This window comes from Rhinatrema bivittatum, chromosome 2, assembly GCF_901001135.1.
Source record: "Rhinatrema bivittatum chromosome 2, aRhiBiv1.1, whole genome shotgun sequence".
Taxonomy (NCBI): domain Eukaryota; kingdom Metazoa; phylum Chordata; class Amphibia; order Gymnophiona; family Rhinatrematidae; genus Rhinatrema; species Rhinatrema bivittatum.
This window is the reverse complement of record NC_042616.1, coordinates 207414563-207434819: the sequence shown is the minus strand read 5'-3', so window position 1 is coordinate 207434819 and position 20257 is coordinate 207414563. Positions and strand designations below refer to the sequence as shown.

The 20257-nt window shown below is 43.4% G+C and overlaps 1 protein-coding gene across 9 annotated transcripts in view; it reads right to left on the bottom strand.

The window, feature by feature from the left end:
* SP4 (Sp4 transcription factor) overlaps positions 1 to 20257 on the bottom strand; it is a 118615-nt gene that overhangs the window by 68901 nt on the left and 29457 nt on the right. For all 9 annotated transcript variants that reach the window (XR_003854525.1, XM_029589062.1, XM_029589060.1 and 6 more), the window contains exons 4-5: positions 7631 to 7862; positions 4120 to 4319 (exon numbers count right to left, since the gene is read on the bottom strand). Coding sequence is in view for 8 of the 9 variants with exons in the window: in XM_029589062.1 (XP_029444922.1) it covers positions 4120 to 4319; positions 7631 to 7862 (432 nt within the window). In the remaining variant the exon portion in view is untranslated. The remainder of the gene's footprint in view (positions 1 to 4119; positions 4320 to 7630; positions 7863 to 20257) is intronic.

The following is a 20257-nucleotide window of genomic DNA, read 5'->3' as shown; positions in this document are numbered from 1 at the left end:
GCAAAAAATCCAGAATAAGTAGGAATCTAACTGAACAAGGATGAACCTCTCATTCCTCACACCAAGCCTCAAACACTCGCCAAACCTGAATACAGGCTAAGTGGAGAACTTTCACATTTGAAGAAAGGTGGAAATCACTGCAGTGGAGTATCCATGCTTCAGCAACAGAGTCCTCTCAAGGGTCATACCATAAGACAAAATTGAGTCATGTCTTCATGAAGAACGGGCCCCTGCCGCAGCAAATCCCTGTGAATAGTAAATCGGTGAGGAGAGTCCACCAGGAGCCTCCACATATCTGCATACCATGGCATCCTGGGCCAACCTGGCACCACCAGAAGCACCATCCCCGTGTCTATCTCTATCCTCTGAATCACTCTGTCCAACATGGGCCACGGGGAAAAGGCACATAGAAGCTTTCCTTCTGACCACTCCTGCACAAGGGCATCGATGCCCAAAGACTTCAGATCTCTTCTGTGACTGAAGCAACAAGGAATCTTTGCTGATAAATTTGGCTCTTACATCGTCTTTTCACGAGATCTCTTGAAGTTGTACTTCCACCCATTCCTTGGGCTATTTCCTGAGACACTTCCTGGCTATTGGTTCCTCCCTGGCAACTGATGTAAGCCACAGTCGTCGCACTGTCTGACATTATTCAGACTGCTCGACCCTGCAAGTGGTTGGTGAATCACAAACATGCCGACCAAATGGCATGGGCTTTCAGCTGATTGATGGGAGAGAGAGAGTTCGGTGTTCAATGGGAAACACCCTTCCTCAGATGATCTGCTTGCAACCACCACTGCAGTTGGATGCTGATTTCCACCATTAAGTGAAGTCATATTGAGTAGCCTTGACACCGTGGACTCAGACATGCAAGCAGTGTGCACTGAAGAGGACACATATGCGCCCTTGCCCACGGAACTACCTCTAGAGTGGTTGCCATCAACCGGAGTACCTGTAGATAAAGACCATGCCCTCTGGCGAATTGTTTCTGTCAATAGCCTCACCTGCGTCATCAGTTTCTGAATGCGGCTTTCTGGTAGGAACACCCTGCCTTGCTTCACGTCAAAACGAACACCGAAATACTCTAGTGTCTAGGATGGCTGCAGATTGCTCTTACTAAATTCGCCACCCAACCTAGTTCCTATTGCAAGGGGATCACCTTGCATGAGACCTAAAGGCTCTCTTTCATACTTTGGGCCCAAATTAGCTAATCATCTAAGTACGGGTGGACCAGAATTCCATCCTCTCTCAACTGTTGCTACCATCACTATAACCTTTGAAAAGGTTCTAAATGCAGTGGCCAAGCTGAAGGTTAGCACTTGAAACTGATAATGTCCCCCGAAAACAGTGAAAAATACAGAAACTGTTGTTCCAGCCGGATGGAAATATGCAGGTATGCCTCTGACAAATCCAGAGATGTAAGAAACTCTAACTGTTTTTCTATTATCACTGAACATAAGGTTGCCATGTGGAAACAAGTCACTCGCAAATTGTTGACTCCCTTGAGATCCAGGATGGGACAAAAGGAACCCTCCTTCTTGAGTACAATGGGTCGGCACACCTTTACTGAGGGCAGTCAAGAGTCTGCGCCCTGTCTGGACTGCCTGGGACGAAAGGACTGAGACCTGCTCAAAGGTTGAGCCTTCTGAGAAGCCACTCCTCTGTAGGATCAAAAACATTTGAAATCCCTAGCACGACCTTTTGCCAAATGAGCGCAGCACCTGCTTTCTATCCTCTGGTAAACAGAGGAACTTGGGACTCACCCCACTTATTGGCCATTTTTTCCAACTCACTCCCAAACAAGACCGATCCTTTAAAGGGCAATTTTGTAATAGACTTAAATTGTATCAGCCGACCCAATTCCTCAGCCATAGCAGATACCTGGTTTCTATCACCAAAGACACCCTTCTCGCTGAAGTGCGGACCAGGTTGCAGCCCACATCTGCCAATTCCATCACTGCCCTGGAATCCAAACCAGATTCATTGACTTCCTGAGAAAGAAGCAGGCAAGTGTAAGCCACCAAGGAGCAGCAAGAGGCTATCTGCAAATTGATTGCCATTGCTTCAAAGTTCTTCTTAAGGATAGACTCAATTCTCCTATCCTGCACATCCTTCAATGCCACTCTCCCTTCTACAGGGATAGTCGTCTGCTTGGTGACTGCACACACCAGCGCATCCACTTTCAGAAAGAACAACTGCTCTCTCGCCACTGGATCCAGGGGGGTACAGCACTTCCAAGGCTGGTCCCCCTTTAAAATTAGTTCCTGGGGCGCCCCATTCAAGATCAATCAATTCTTGAAAAGCATCCATAATGGGGAAGAAACATAATGCTTTATGCAAAGAAATCAAAATGGGATCTTTCTTTGTCTCAGGCATGGAATCAGCACCTGGCACCCCCAGCATCTTCAATGTCTGGGAGAACAGTGCCAGTAACTAATCTCTAACAAAGAAATGCAACATTGTTCTATATGACTCCAACCCTGAAGGAATTTCCCAATCTTCCAGGGAGTAAGGATCACATTCATCATCCATGCTCCTGGGTCCCTATCAGAGTGACCTGCAGCAGGTCTAGACATGCTCCGACACTTACCGTGGCACCAGGCGTGCGGAGATCTACAGCCTGTGATCCTGAACTTTTAGGTTTGGCTGGGGCCACCGACTTTACCTGAAGAAAATGATGCAGCCCTTGAAAAACTTTCACCCCACGAAAAAACAGAAGGAGCCATACCAAAACCAGGGGGCAACAGTCCTCTGTCCACCGAGATGCCTTCCTCTGCTGATGAACCAGTTATGGGAGCCCCCAAACCAGGTGAAACATCTGGCAGTGTTCCCTCCTCTCCCATATCATGCTGGGAAAGGCCGGGCTCAGCAAAATCAGAGACAACTCTCCCTGAGCCTCCAAGCGGCGCTGACACAGGTTAGAGGAGATGCCAGGCTGTGATGCCCGAATATGACAAGCAGCACAAAGGGTAAGGTGCTTAGGCTTTTTTTTGCTATCAACATCATGGGTAAACATCCGCTAGCAACATGCTACCAAAAGCACCTGAGAATTGTGCGCCCAGCTGAGCTCCTGCACAAGCGAGCCTCGACAGAGCTCTTAAAAAGCCCAAAACGTAGGCACCCAATACACGGTACAGGTAGGCGTCCACCTCAGCACCCACACGAATTGATAGAGACTTTTGCGGCAGACTTGTGTGTAGAAAAGCACACAAGCACCTCTGCAGCCTACCACATAGTATCTAAGCAAAGCCTGAGAGCCAAAAAGGTTGCTCAATTCACCAAGGTGCTACGACTCCCCAAGCTCCCCCGGAGAAGGGAATGGATGTCAGATAAGCACGCCAAGCTCAGAGACCAGAAGGGGAATGGAATCCCTAAAATTAACTCCTCTTCTTTTTATTTTATGTATTTACTCTTTACCTGAGCTCAGCCCGTTCTGGCTTGAGTACAGAGTCATTCTCTAGCTGTGGCGGGGAGAGGGCAAAGGCCTTCACTGCCGTACTCTGCTTCCTGCACCGCTAGCCTCTCAGCTGTTTGTCTCTACAGCTAAATCCATGCCGGAAAAAACCGGCTACCAGACAAAGGCACTCTACTGAGGGAGGGATCCGCAAATATCATCTCAGGAAAACTCCCCTTATGGTCCCCCCCTCCCTCAGTCATCACTATAGGAGAGCAGAAAGAATTAATTTCCTTCATTCTCCTTCTAAAAAATTTTTTAAGCAATCCCCAGTAGAGATGCACGTCCACCATTTACTGGAGATGGAGAATACTCGTGGGGTGATGTTAGTGCAGAGGTATGTGGATTAACCTGTCTGAATGCAAGAAAATCCTGTACTTTGTCTATTTAAATCTGAACTTAGCTGAACAAATCTCTTGGAATATGGACCTCTTAAAAACTAAATTAGACAAAATATGAACCACTTGCTTTGAGGTGGAGAATGTTAAGCCAAAAATATGGGATAACCCAATTCTTCTGATCCTCCGTACTGCTGAGCAGAAACTTGGAGAGCTGATTTTGATTCTGTGATGCCACATGTAAGTCAGCTTTTCCCTTAAAATCAGTGATGACCAAAGTTGGTAAAAAAAAAAACAAAAAAATACGTGTCAGCTGACTTGACTAACCTGTGTGAGTTCTTCTGTGCCTCTGCAGCTCATCACTTCTGGTAAACCTTTTGCCACAAAATATCCAATTACACACAAATGGTCTTTCTCCAGTGTGCCAACGGAGGTGTGCTCGAAGGTGAGAGGTTTTACCATAAACCTTTCCACAGCCTTCAATATGGCAGATGTGCTGCTTCTTTTTTCCTGGTTCACTGCTGCCTCTAATAAGAGAAAATTATAAATATCTTGTGACTCATCCTGAAAACACCTCTAAATGAAAAGGTAAAGGAAACAATCTAAATTTACTAAATACCATGCAACTGCTTTTTTGTACTTGATTTCAGATATCAGAACAAATGATTCATACAGATGAGTCATGTGGTCTGTGTTGTGTGTGCGCTGGTTGTAGAATTTTTAGTGCTTCTTTCAAAACCAGACTTGCTGCTCTTCAGTTTACTACGTATCTTAGTTTAATAGCCAATGGTTTCAACTGAAGGAAGGGTTGCATGAATTATTGTTCAGATACTATCCGAGAACAATGATTGTAGGTAAGCTATTACACTTTCCCAGATAGCAAGCAGAATAAGGATTCACACAGATGGGGGGTTACCTACCTAAAGTTTGCCTTCTAATAAATGCTGAAAGACAAACCATGATCAACAATGAACAGAAAAAAAAAATATATATGTTTTTGACAGAGGAAAGCAGCTATTAGGTTTTTTTTATACTTGTTTTCCTGGTGTCATAAAAACATGCAGCACAAAGAAAACCCCAGAAACCAACAGAAATGGGCCATAGGAGGAAGAGAGGTGGCTTTCCATTGCAACAAGTTTTTCAGTGCAAACTGAGAATCCCAACAGAAGGCCATATCAAGACAATAGAGATTGCCAAATGTGCGGAAAATGCCCAGTGCTGCAGCCTTGCACATCAACTCTTCTTCAGAGAGGCAACTGACCACCATAATAGCAGGGGCTCTGACCTGACCACCTAAGGTTAAACCTACCAGGAAAATAATGAGACACGCAGTCTGCTACCAAATGGTATTCTGGGTCAGAGCTGACATTTGGAGAGACCTCGGTTTGACTCCCAGCTCAGGTTTTCCACTCCCCAGGATGCCCGAGACCAGACTTTAGTGCCCACTGGGCTTGCTTCACACAAAATCATGCCATGGAAGCAGCATGTATTGATAGGAACAAGGGGGTAATTTTCAAAAGGATTTACACACTTAAAACTGGATTTTACATGTGTAAATGCACTTTATTCATGTAAGAGGACTTTTGAAAATTGTTACAGTATGTCATTGAATTGCCAATAGCTTTTACACACGTAAGTGCACTTTAAGCATGAAAATGGGCTTTTGAAAATAGCTACAATAGTATGTTACACATATAAATGCAACTCCTTTGAAAATTACCTCTATAGTATCAATTTGTCTCAATATGGCACCATGCTGATCTCTGCTGACACAATATCATGGTTTTCTGTTTCGGAAGAAGAGACTTGACCCAAGCCATACTTCAGGGAGTTCAAAAAGGAGTGATTGCCAGAAATGCACAAAGTTTCAGAAAATTGAAGACCTATTTCAGTTTGCATTTGATCTTTATGCACAATAGTACTCTTAAAATTGTGTTTCATTGATATCAAGGCACAACAGCACTCTTGGTATATATATATATATTTTTTTTTTTACTGTGATATTATAGACAGCGATATTTTGCTGGGAGGCTTGATTTAATGTTTTTAGTTTGATTTTTACATTTACGTTGTATTTTTAAGTATTTAATTACGCAAACATAATTAATTTAATTATGTTTGCATTCTTGGAAACCACGCTGAACCATAGAGTAGGCAGTATAAAAAACTTAAAATAAATAAATGGGATTATGTATCTTTACTAGGCTAACAAAAAAAAGATGATTATATTTTACAAATGGTTAATAATTCTAAGACAACTGACCAAATGATGTTTATATACATTCAGCAGCACAGGGAATAGGTATATTATCCAGACTGAGTTATTCAAACTTTTTGTATATTCAGTGGAATGCATCTGAATGGCAGCAGCAGTGGTCTGGTGGGACATCTTCAGATGATGGATCAGGTGAAAAGAGGACAGCAGATCTGATGGCATGAGAGAACTTCCTTGCATACCCAAAGCTTTACAAAGGCAGCTCCTGAAAAATGCTAACTTGTCACATGACTCACCTGCATATAAATCTTATCCTCTGATTATCCTACTTACACAGCCTTATTGATTTTAACCATTTTAATAAATGAAATTCGAAGTCTCTTTTGCCCTCTATGTTTGTCATATGTTTTTGTACAGCACTGCATACATCAAGTAGCATTACAGAAATGATTAGTAGTAGAACTACTTTGTGCATCATTGTTCCTGCTCACTATCAGAACTGAAGATTCCTTTGAACAAAAAAAACAAACAAAACATGATCATAATCTAGTAATATAGTACTGTAGAGCAGTGGTTCCCAAACTGGCCAGTTTTTCAGGATATTCACAATGAATATTCATGAAATATCTGCCTCCGTTGTATGCAAAAGGTCTCATGCATATTCACTGAGAATATCTTGAAAATCCACTTGACTAGTGGTCTCCCAAGGACTTATTTGGAAACCACTACTATAAAGCATACCCAGTTCAGGGGCTGATGCAATATCATGTGCTCAGGCTAGCACACAGCTTAACCAGCGATTGGACATGTGTTTTGGATGCTTTAGGCTAACACTCGATGCAAAAAGGGGATCAGCGCAACCAAAATGTACATCCAAACTTGTGCACAGCTAACAGCGCTCATCACATGTAAATGCCATATAGATGCAGGTATTAGCTATTACCCCCCCCCCCCCCCGATGCAAAACATTGCCGTGCACCCATTGCACACTTTTTAACACAGCAAATTTAACACCAGCCCCAGAGCCAGTGTTAAAGTCTTGTCGTGTGTCAAGGGCTCATTAAAAAAACAAAATAAAGCCTGCTTTCTGTGGTGCCTCTACTTTTAGTATTGTTGCGATACCAAGTAGGAGGAACCACAGAAAGCAGCAACATGAAAGAAAAAGTTAACAGCAACCAGCTTAGGACACTCAATTTATGAGCATCTGTTTCCCTAACCCACACAGCCATGTAAATTGAGCGCCTGTGCACAGAGCCATGTCACCTGGACGCTCGATGCCAAGGGGACGCATAATTCATTCCTAGCATGTCCTTTTTAGTGCGGCACCTTGTTACCATACTGCATTGGACACCCAGGAGACATGGCTGTCGTGCGGGCTGCTGGGCGGGCTTCACAGACCAGTTGGCTATATTTGTAGCCTCTGTCCGGAGAGGGTTAAGTGTTCCAGCTCTCCCGGACCGTTTTCATTTTACTGTAATGTGCCTTTTCAAACCTAATAAAAATGTTTAACAATAAAAAGCGGGAGCCCAGTTTGGGAGCACGTTTTTATGCACGGCTTATTGCATCAGCCCAGAGAGAATATCCAAGCACACCTAACGATCTGATAAAAAATCTAAGCTTTACCTTGCTTCTCCTTCCCGACAGTTAGGGCATGAACATGCAACTCTTTTTAACCTCTTGCCCGGCTGCACCTCTTGATCAGAAGCTTGTTGGGCTTGCTGCAACTGCACTTGTGTGATTTGGTCAGGACTGACAGCTCCAATTGCTGTATTAGCAATTCCTCCCACTGCCACAGTTACAGGAGCTATAGCTGCTTGTTGTACTTTTAGACCGCCATCTTGTCCTTGTTGTTGACCTGCATAAATAAAAACAAATGTCCTGTTAATCAAACTACTAGAAAACTGCATATTATATTAAAGAAAAAAAAAGTGGAACAAATCTGTTGGGGAAAAAATTATGTGCATGGGTGCATTCCCCTTCATAACAGTAAATACTTGCAGCCGTTTCAGGCTTGGACTGTATGCCCATGACGAAGCTTATGCTAAACTGCATAGAATGGACTGCGCGTGGAACCGAAGGAAACAAAAACAGTAATGAATTCAAAAAACGCATTGTTTAAGCATAGTTGATCCCCACTGACAAAGAAGTGAGGGGAACATCAGATCTTGTTTAGAAGAAAAGCATAATATAAATCCAAACTTGACTATTTATTAATAATTACAGATGGGTCCTATCTATCTTCGTAGGCCACCAATGATCCCTTTCTACCCACCTGTTACCTTAAAACTGATATGCAGACCTGAATATGTAGCAAGGAAAAATGTGATATTTACTTGTTACTTTGTAGGGTTTTCAATGACATAAGGAATTATGGAGTAGATCAGTGGTTCTCAACTTTTTTCCCATTTTGAAACATCTGACAGACTCCACAATACACGCCACAGCTAAACTAAAAAAAAAATCCTTATTATTTTACTGTTAAAAATGGCACAAAGAAAAATATTCTTAATTCTTTAAAAGATGTTATTGAAAAAGTTATAAAATTTTATTTAAAAATATTTAATCATCACTTATTTCATCAGGGAGAAATGTGGAACCAATATGCTGTACACAGTTTCTCAATACAGGATTGAATGGTAGATAAGCTGTTGTGCATCTCACTTTCAGCAACAAAATATTTTGAGCTATTCTGGAGTTTATACAGGAGTAGAATTAGGACGTTTCTCCTTTCAACTCACCGTACAAAAAAATTCTGTTATCAGCTCCATAGCAGAAACTCAATCCTTCCACTGCCAGACACATTGCAAAACACAAAAACTTGCAGAAAAGACACTCAAAAGTTATAAACTAAGAGATAAAAAATGCACAAAGGTGACATTATCCCAGTTACTAAAAACTGAAAATAAGTTGTATGGACATTTTTATTTTTCTAAGTTGGGGTGGTCAAAATCTCTCATTCTGTTGGTTTTCTCCTACTTTTTCATAGAGTAGAGGAGTGGGCTGTAAGTTAGGGTTCATTCAAATTCCACTTCTCTCATTCATGCTTCCTGGGACTTTGGGCAAGGTGCTTTACCCTCCATTCCCTCAGGTACAAACTTGGGGTCCCATTTTCTAAGCTTTTTCCCCATAAACACAGCATTGGATAAAAGCCTTAGTAAATCAGGCCCTTACATTGTAAGCCCTTTGGAGTCAGGGAAATAGCTATTTTACCGAGTTATAACTTGTCTTGAGGCTTCTCCATTCCTTCATTGCATCAGTCTCAGACACTGATCTTTTAAAAACTCTGTTTTATTTCATTTATATTCTGCCTTTTTTTTCAGGCACTTCACAGAAGGTTACATTCAGGTGCTATTGCTATTTCTCTGTCCCTAAAGAGCTTACATCTAAGTTTGTACCTAAGGCAATGAAGGATGAAGTGAAATCAAGGTCACAAAGGATTTTACTGGTTTACTTGCTTCATGTCTCGCTCTTCTAATCACTAGGCTGTTCCCCCATTGCCACGATCAGCACCTCTGCTAGCTGCAGAGGAGAAGGAAATGGCTCAAGGCACTCATCCTCCCATATTCCTCCTCCTGACTGGTCCGTGGAGAGGGTGAGCATGGGAGGGGCATGAGAGCATAAGGATAAGCCTAGTGCAGTAATGTTGCTGTTGGGGGAGGGGAGCTAGGAGTGGCAAGTGCTTTGCCACTCACAAAATGGCTTGCTGGATTTAGATTAGGTGGGACTGGGATGGGGGGGGAGGACTCAGTGCTTAGATGGGGATGCAGGAATAGGGTCAGAGATTGAATGGGTTTAATGACCTGCAGTGTGTTTTTAAAAAGTTAAGATTACTGCTTTTGGGTGCAAGGAGAATTTCATGTAGACATTTTGGACTACAAGTAAATGTGATATTTAATTGTTTTCCTGAGTGCTTGCTATTAGCATTAACAAAGACATGGATAATGGCTTTCAAAGAGATATAGCCTAAATTAATGTTGGCATTTTACCACGATTCTCATAGGTTCTATCCTCAGTGCTTTTATCCCCTGCTTTGGGCCATCTGAATTCTTTACAGCACCTGCTGTAAAACATACGGCCTTCTACTGCTCTTTCCTCCTATCACCTGTGGCTCTGAAAACCAGGATAAAACAGGTAAGAAGAAAACGTATCTATGCCAAGGGTGGGTAAACTAAGGCCCACGGGCCAAACCTGGCCTTACAGATTATTTCTGGGCCTCCTCCTCAATTTGACCCATTATATCCGGCACACTAGCACCTTTGATGTCATCAACAATGGTCTGAATTCACAATCAATTCCCCCTTTAGAAATGCTATTTATATCGATTCTATCAATTTTAGAAGTTTGCTGATTGCAAATCATTTCAATGATGCAGTGTTTTTATTGGGAGACAGTCAAGCCTAATGTGCTGACTCAACTGGCTACCCATATAACTAAGACAAAGAAAATTTTTAAAGGAGTAGAGGAGGGGTTTCATATGTTTGAGTTTAAAACCCCAACCAGGGTGAACTCAATTCATGTCTGCATAATCATGAACCAGACCTCCTCCATCCCCTATTTTTTAAAATTTTGTGTGCAAACAAGCCTACACCCTTATGTGTTATTTTAAATCACTTCAAAAACTGAATTTATCATTCTTCAATATTTGATTTTTTCAAAAAAATGTCAACAACGGATAACTCAGGAATTGCTTTAAAAGTCCCGACTTATCTGTTGGAAATCAGCAACCCGACGTAGCCACGTTTCTGGTCCGAGACCTTTCTTCAGGGGATGTTGTTATATTTCAAAAAGTAGTCGGTGTACAAAAATTATCCATGACATTGCAAATCTTTTCGGGGACGCCTAATGCGCTCCCTATTCAATTGAAACGCTACATCCTACCCGCCGCTGTTTTTAACCTGAGCACACAGATGGTGGATCCACCAATCAAAACGTTCATTGTTGTGACGTAATGACGTCTATGAGACGAGGGCTCGATCAAACGCCATTTTCAAATTTCAGCTGAACAAACATGGACGTACGTAATGGATATGTACCATTTATATCAATGAAACCCAATCTAACGCTTCATTTAACCCCAAAGGGGCTTGGGTTTTTAGCGTAAAGATCCAAAACGCCTCTCTTTTATTAAGCAACCCCTCCCGGTCACCTCCTCGTGTAGCCATTGGTACGTAATCAATGACAGTCCATTTTAAAGCTCCAAACAGATGACCTTGCTGTACACAATGCGTCACAATAGGCGCTGTCAAAGTGGCGGTGTTCAATTTTGACTTATGCTCGTTTAATCTTACCCTGATTTTTCTAGTGGTTCTACCCACATACACTCGAGGGCACGGACAAATAATTGCATAAACCACATGATCAGAATTACAAGATGTATTAAAATTTCGAAAAACACGATATCCTGTGATCGGTTCAGGCCACATGTATCCATCAATGCTATTAATACAGCAAACTTCTAAAATTGATAGAATCGATATAAATAGCATTTCTAAAGGGGGAATTGATTGTGAATTCATTACAGTTAGTATAATTTCCCTAAAAAACAATTTTTGGTGCTGATTGCTGATTGGTATCAACAATGGTCTGACATCACAGGCCTTCTTTGATGACTGACTGGATGTTGGTGGCTACACATCAGCACCACCAGGCAAACTAAGCCCTTCTGTCATCTCTGATGGTCTCAAGCAATATTAAAAGCTTGTGAAGGCAGCACATTCTCTGTGCTGATCTCGCGATACACAAAATCAGCAGAGCCGGTGACAACAACATTGGAGGAGCAAGTGAGGCTGCTATGTGCATGTGTGTGAAAAAATTAATTGGTACCTGCTTGGGGGGGGGGGGGGGGAACGGGGGTGTAAGAATGAAGGAAAAGTTACTATTTACCTGATAATTTCCTTTCTGCTAAGGAAGGCAGGCCAAGCCACACCAATGAGTTATGCACCTCTACCAACAGATGGAGTAAAGCTGACGTCAGACACATTGCCCTGCCTAGACACCAGCATTCTCTGGAAAAGTCAAACTGTGGACAAACTGATTATACATGAACGTGATTAACAGTCAAGCACTTGTGCTTCTAGCCATTTGGTAACACAGAGCTCAGCCAAAAGAATTAACATGCACTATTCGCAGGAGCTGGTTATGTCACTTACCAGTCCTTAGATGAATGAACTGAACAGTCTGCATCATCTGCAAAGAAGGGCTAAACTAGAAGAAAGTAAGCAGCCAAGGACGGTTGGTAGATTGGCCTGCCTTGCTTAGAGGAAAGGAAAATCAGATAAGTAGTAATTTCCCCTTCCTCTGCACTCAGGTAGCCAATCCACACCAGTGGGATGTACCAAAGCTATTCCTGAACAGGGCGGAAGGTATTCAAGGAAAACCAAATCACTGCTTGGAAAAACTCAGCCGGAGACAATAACCAAAGCTCTGCCCACAATACTGCCTGAGCTCTAGTAGAATGCACTCTCTTGCTTAGAAAAAAACAACCACACAGGAGGCCATGACCACAACCTTTTTCCAATGGGCTATAGTTGCACCACATTGCCGTTCCCCTTGTTTACCTCCGCCATGCAGCACAAACAGCCAATCCTACTTCTTGAAAGATTTACAAATCAAGTACCTCATCAGATGCCGCTTGACATCCAAAGCCTGCAAAAGACTATACTCACACAGTGCATTACCCCTGTCCAGTGTGGGCAGGGAAAAGGGTGATCCAATTGAAATTTCTGAAACCACTATCTGCAAAAAAGAAAAAAAAAAAAAAAAAAAAAAAAGGAAAGGCACACACCGAAACGGCCCACAGCTAGAAGATCGTGCAGCTCGGAAATCTGACGCACTGAACAGATCGTGAGAAAAAAAGTGCCTTCATGGTAAGTAGCCGCAAGGAAAGACCATGCAGTAGACTAAAGGTGGGAACCATCAAAAAAATCAAGACCAGATCAAGGTCCCTTTCAGGCAACATTAGCCACATGGGAGGCCGAAGAAGCTTAACTCACTCTTTTTTATTTGTTAGGCTTTTATATACCATTGTATTAGACTAGCCATCACAACGGTTTACAAACATTGCAGTAAAATATCTAAAAATAATAAGAACACAGTAATGAAAACATAATATTAAACTATAGTTTTAAGAACTGGGAACATCTGGATGAGAAGACAATGGCTCACCATTGACTCGCCCTCTATAACAAGAGAGAGTTGCTACTTGAACCTTCAGGGTGGTAAGGGCCAAGCTTTTAAGCAAATGTTATAGCAAAAATTCCAAAATTAAAAGAATTTCCCCTTGAGAGGCTGACCACCTTGCTCCTCATCCCAGGCCTCAACTCTGACTGTAACAAAAGCCGGGACATAGAAAACTTTCTGGCCTGGAGCAAAGTGGAAATAACTACAGAAGGGTAATCATGCTTCAACAAATGAGCTCTTTTCAGGGCCAAACCGTAACACAAAATCAATCTGGATCATCGTGTGGAATGGGTCCCTAACGCAATCTATCCATCCTGAGAGCCTATCACAGCCCCGGAGTCAATCCGGAACCACCAGAAGTATATTTTTGATTGGGTTAGCAATCTTCTGAACAACCCTGCCTATTTGTGGCTATGACGGGAAGGCATATACATCCTCTCCCACGTCCACATCTGAATGAAAATATTGGTATTCTGCACTTTTGGATCTCTACTACAACTGAAGAATCGTACCTCCACGTTGCCGGAGGGCACCCACAAAACGTACGAACCCAGCTCACTACTAAAGCTTCTGGTTCCACCTTAATGACTGATGTAGGCCACTTTTGATGCATTGTCAGACAGTACCAAGACCACACGAGCTTCCAGCCACTCTGTGAACCAACATGTCAGTGGAACTGTATGCGCTTCCGTCTCTTGATAGTGAGTTCCCCCAACTCAGAAAGCTCACATCTGTCATGAGAAACAACCAGCCCACTGTCTCCAGGAAAATCCCCTTCCTAAATTAATCCACCTGTAGCCACCAGTGCAACTGAATGTTCACTGCTAGGGGCAAGTGACATCACACCATGCCCTTCTGTGCCTGCAGATTCCACTGAGAGAGCAACATATGTTGAAGGGGCCACAGGAGTGCCTTCGCACAGGGGACAATGTCCAAAGTGGCCGCCATGGACCCCAGGACAAGACTGCACTGAACTAATAGTCCTCAGGGCCTTACTCGAGCAATTCACTTCTGAATATGACTCTCCGGCAGAAATACTTTGCCCAGCTCCGCGTTGAATTGCTCACAGAAATACTCCAGCATCTGAGATGGCTGTAAGCAGTCCAGATCTAAATGTACCCGAATGTCTTCTTTGCGTAGAGATGCTGCTAGTATCACCATGAACTTGGGGAAGGTCTCGGGAGCAACAGCAGCCCAAAGGGCTGGGTCTGAACATGACGACAATGACTGTCCAGAATGGCAAGGTTCAGGAAATGCTGATGTTCATGGCCAGTGTATAGATATACCTCTGTCAGATCTAAGACATGAGTAATTCCCTTGTTTGTACTGCCATTACTACTCAATCCAGTTTCCATCTGGAAATGAGTCAAACACTGAAGACAATTAACTTCCTAAAGATCCAGGATGGGTCAAAGGACCCTGCCTCCTTCTTGGGAATGACAGAATAAGACCTACAAGACCAACAGCCTCTTGAAAGTAGTCTACACTGCCACTCTCTTCTGCAGAGAGTTGCAAGGAGGGACCATAGAGTAATACAGAGAAATCTAGAAGAATTCCAGGAGCATAGCCATCCCTTATCTCTAGGACTCACTGGTCCATCATAATTTGACCCCACTTCCGTAGGAGAGTCTCCATACCTCCATTATAAAGATAGATGAGCTCTGGTTCCAGAGCCTGTATCCTTACAAGGCTTTCTAAGCCAAAAGCATTGAGATCTTCCAAAGTAACGAGGCCTATGAAGAGAGACTCTTCCGTAAGGACACAAATAAAAGAGAACCCTGAAAGGGTAACCTTGTAAGATTGGACTCACAATCATGACTGGCAACCAATTTCATAGCCATGTCTGATGTCTATTCGCTATCATGGAAGCCACCCCTCTAGCAGCTGTCTGCACCAAGTCACAGCCCGCATCAGCTAAGAATGCGGCCCCTGGCTCTATACCCATCTGCCATCAGACCCTGCTCCTTGCATCTCTTGAATGCAAACTAGTGCAAGCTACCTGTTGCATCTGTCGGTTCCCGACGCCCTCCTCATCTTGTTGGCGCCTCCCTCTTCGCTTTTGTGAGGATTGATTGCTGCAAACCGCCATGGCTCCTATGGTTCTAGGGGTGCGCGGTGCGGCCCCGATGAAAATACAAGTGATTGCGTGAACTTCGGGGGGGGGGGGGGGAGGGGGGCGTCCCCCGAAGATTATGTCACTCGCAACTGGGATAAGAGGACTCTATATTCGCTAACATGAGTTAGCAAGGTTTACCTAAGTCAGTTGCTACCTAGCTACTCTGCATCCGGATTTACCAAAGGTACATGCTCCTCGGGGGCCTCGCTCTCTCTCTTATTTTGTGCAGGTTACTGACAGAACCGGTACTCTCTCCACGAGGGCCCTCGTTCCTAGAATCCTTTACAGACTGTCTGTAGAACCAGTGCTCGCCTACAGCTCCTGAATATACTGAAGACTCTCTGTGGCATAGAAACCATTGCAGACATCTACTATTGTGAGTGTACCATCTTGTATCCAGTATACCCTGTCTACTCACTCCTAGTCTCTCTCTACAGCTCAGCGACCCAGAGATTACATTCCAGTATCAGAAGGACTTCAGCCCTACCAGACACCTCGATTCTCTACTGCCACCTCTGATGGTCCAACTTCCAGTCTAATAAAGAACTATCTGTGTTTGTCTCATACTCCAGCCTAGCCGGTGGTCCCTCTCAGGATCCCCTCCTGGGGGTGCTGTCATCTGCCATTGGCCCAGGGATTCACCAATTCAATTACGAGTGGTATCCTACAGACCGTCACTCTGTGGGAGCCAACCCACTACAGAATATTAGCTCCGCCTACGGAGTATTAGAAGTTGCTAGCTCCTCCCCTTGGAGGAGTAGCATTGAACACTACCAGGGTGCAAAGAGAGACAATCTTCAAATTCATCACCATAGCCTCAAAGGCCTGCGTAATAACCTCAATCCACCTATCCTGAGCATCATTTAGAACTGCCCCTCCTTACACCAAAATGGTGGTTCTCTTGGTAAAAGCATTTCCAAAGGTGGCTAGGTCTTCGATCCAAGGAGTACAATCCCGCTAAAGCCCGCCCCTCTTTGAAGTTAACTTCAGGAGCACTCCATTCAAGGTCCATCAACTCTTGAATCGCATCCAGGAGGGGAAAAACATGACCAATAAGGTCCTCCTTTCGCACACCCAAAGAGCCACTCCCAGCCACACTATGCATTTTCAGAGTCAGATAAGAGACTTGCAACACATCTCTGTGAAAGAATCGGAGTGGAGTCCTATGTGGCTCCAAAACCTGAGGAATTCCCCCCTCTTCCAGAGGGGAGAAATCCAAATCCCCAGAGTCATCCAATGTATCCTTATTCACTTCCTCCGGAACATCATCATCAGGAACTGCCTCACCGCGGTGTTTGCATGCAGTGGCTGAAAAGTGGGAACCCCGAGGATGCAAACACAACTTAGAAGGGATCTACAGCTCCACTGGGTGACCCTGCAGAAAGGTCTGAAGATCCTGGGAAAATAATTCCACTCAGAAAAGAGGAGGATGGATCCATATCGAGGCCCATAAGCTCAAACCTAAAATTGTCCGTCTGAGCCACATCTCTCATCGATGTCTCTGTCATGGGAAATAAAGTAAGAGGGGATTCATTCATTGTAAAGCCTTCCACCCTACTCCCCTCCATCTGCGGGGATGGCCCAATGTTGGCCACCTCCATAGTACGTAAATCACACTGTCCAAACAGCACTGACACAGGCTTAGAGGAAGCTATGGCAAGCCACTTAGATAGCTAGACTCAGACCTCTACGTCCCTGGCACGATAGCTGTCCGGCACTGTGCTAATCAGCTACTGCGAACACCAACTGTGTCTGGGAGTACACATGCAATCCACGCCCAGACAGGATGCACTCAAGAAGATTCAATAGAATGCGCACAAGTTCCTGCATGCGTAATATGCCCAAAACCATACACAACCCCCAAGTTCAAGAATGTGCACAAAAATATAGGCCACGGCTTTACACACCCAAAAACACATACGCTTACATCTGTGCACCACTGCGCAGTATGCTCACCCGCCGGCGCGTGGGAAAAAACACCGCCATGTTCTACAACATGGCTGAAAAACAGAGCCTTTCAAGAGGGACCTAGCCATCGGCTGCTCAACCTGCCGAGCCCCCACTGCCTCTGCTCTCACTAAACTCTGCAGAGAAGTGAGCGGGAAGGGGGTGGGGGGGAAGGATGCCAAACACCCAGCGCCAAGGGAAGGAGACCTAGTAAGGAAAGGAAGAGGGAAACTAAAACCTCCCTCACTTTTTTCTTTTTACATACCTGAACTCAGTCTTCCCTGGCTGAGGGCACGAACAGGTCTCCAGCTACTAGGGGTGGGGGCACAAGCTGTCACCGCTGAGCCCTTCCTCTGGCTCCAACTGCTCTCCCCCCCCCCCCAGTCTACGCCCGAGACAGGCTCCTGGGCTGAAAATGCTCAACTGAGGGAGGGACCTACTTGTGTCACCTCAGGAGCTCAAGTGGTGTCTGAATTTCTTTTTTTTTTTTTACCACATTCAATCCCCAGTAGGGAAATGCATGTCTACCATCTGCTGGAGACTGAAAATATTGGTGGGCTAATGTCGGGGCAGGGCTATGTGTCCTTGACGTCAGCTTTACTCCATCTTCATCTGCTGGTAGAGGTGCATCACACACTGGTGTAGACTGGCCTGCCTCAGTGCAAAGGAATGGATGCCTGCCTGGGGGGGGGGGGGGGGTGCATGAAAAAGAATGAATGTGAGCCTCCCTAGGGGTGTGTGCAATATAATTAATGGGAGCTTGCCTGGGATAGGTGTGTGTATAAGGGAGAGTGAGTGCATTTGTATGTGAGGGAACCAGAATGAGGTTTGTGTATATGTGAGGGAGTCAATGAGAGAGTGTGCATGTTTATAACTATGTGGGTAGATGAGAGAACAATGCGTATGGGTGAGGGAGAGCATGAGTGTATGGGTGATAGAAAGAGCGCATGTGTATGCAATCCCCCCCCCCCCCCCACCCATTCCTCTCTGACCGCTAATCTCCGAAAATCTTTGGCATCTGAAAATCAAAAGTTCCCAGGTATGGAGAGCGGGGCATTTTTAAAATCCTTAATATCCAATAATTAAAACTAGTATTTGATGTGTCTGTTTTGGAATATTTTATTGGTGGTTAGAACCAATTTTTATGAGTTTAACTATTTGATGTTATTTGGTTAATTGTGTTGAATTCATCTTTTTATTGGTATAGTTATAGGTTTTTTTTATTGGACCATGAAGCTTTAGGTTCCCCCCCCCCCAAGAAAGGGAGACTCAGGCCCTGTCTCCAATAATCACCAGTAATGTGGCCCTCTTTAAAAAGTTTGCCCACTCCTGTGCTAAAATTAGTTTCTAGGGGATTTTGGAGTTCAACAAGCATCTACTCTTTCCCCCAGATTTTGTTCTTCACTGTAAACATTTTGACATCAGATAGCAATAAGTAAAGAGAAGCAATAAAGCTATTCAGCAAGTTTTTAAAATTAAGCAAGTACTCTACACTCACGATTAAAATCACTGGTGAAACCAATTACAATTCATTGTTACTCTCCTATATGCTTTTTGGCATAAAGTGCTCTACAACTTCAAAACAAGTATTTGCATGTGGACTGAAGTACTTTTAAAGCATCTCTGCACATAAAAAATGAAGTAAAGCTGAAGGCAAAGACAAGGGAATAAAAACTCTGAACTGGGAAGAAAGATGTTTTTAAGATAGGGCTTCCCAAACTTGTCCTGTGGACCTCACAACCAGTTGGGTTTTCAGGATACCCACAATGAATATGCTAGAGACAAATGTGCATATCTCAGTTTGTGAGGATCCCAGGACATGTTTGAGAAGTCCTATTTTATGAACTTGCTAGAAAGAAATAATTAGGCTTGGAACAGAGGAAGTTACCTGAACAATCAAACCCTTATAACTATGCAAAATCTTTTGCCCAACAGATTCACCCAATAAGGACTAAACAAAAAAGAGTATATATATCTTCATTTTGTAGCAAGCAATTTCCTTCATGAAGTTGTCCTCTGCATCCAGTCCAAGACTTGGCAGTGTGCTGGTTAAGACCACTCATATGTGACAACTTCCACACAAAACAAATTCTTAAGAAGTGAACTCAACCAGCAGAAAATCCAGTGAAAGCAATGGAAAGGTGCTACTGAACCTCTCAGGCCATTGCTGCCCCAATTTTTTTTTATACTGACACCTTGTGACCAATGCTGGTACTACAAGCTCTCAAACAGACCAAGAGTAAGCAAGACATTTTTTCTATGTTCAGTTTAAAACAGTTCTTAAAAAAATAAAATAAAAAATGTCTTTACAATACACTGCTACAGCTCAAGAGTTTACTAATGAGATATGGTTCATTCAATTCATATAAGAAATATAAAAAGAGATCACTAGAAGCATAGATAATCTGTGTCTAGCCTAAGTGTCAAATGGATGAGACAAAAGAAGTTTTCTAGAGGAAGCACCCATTCAAATTACATGTAAAGCCCAATTTACCAAGGGTTTTATTCTGTGCTGATCAAAACCTTGTTAAATTAGATCCACAACAACTTACTAAACACCTTTTGTTCAGTCCTATTTAATTCTACAATACATAGATATATTTAAATATATTACAGATAAATGATTGCATTTAGCCAGAGAATCTGCTTGTACTTTGAGTACTGGCAATGATTAAGCTACATTTGTACTTTGCATATTACAGTGAAATATTGGACATTCAGATCTCTGCTTTCAACAAATAAGAACTGATAACTATTTGGTTATGCTATGAATGCCATTTACCGGCAAAGAAGTTCTCTATAGTTTACTATAATGCATGTCAGAACCAGATTCGCACTACAGGAGTCGACCAATAAGGAGGCTGAACTTAATAGCTATTTAGGAGGCTTCAGTGAATCTTATTTGCCACCTTAAAAGTAGCTCTTCCAGAGCCTGAATGGCAGGTCATTAATATAAGTATACTGCTCTGTGTGTTGATCATTGCCACAATCCAAAAACCACATCTAAG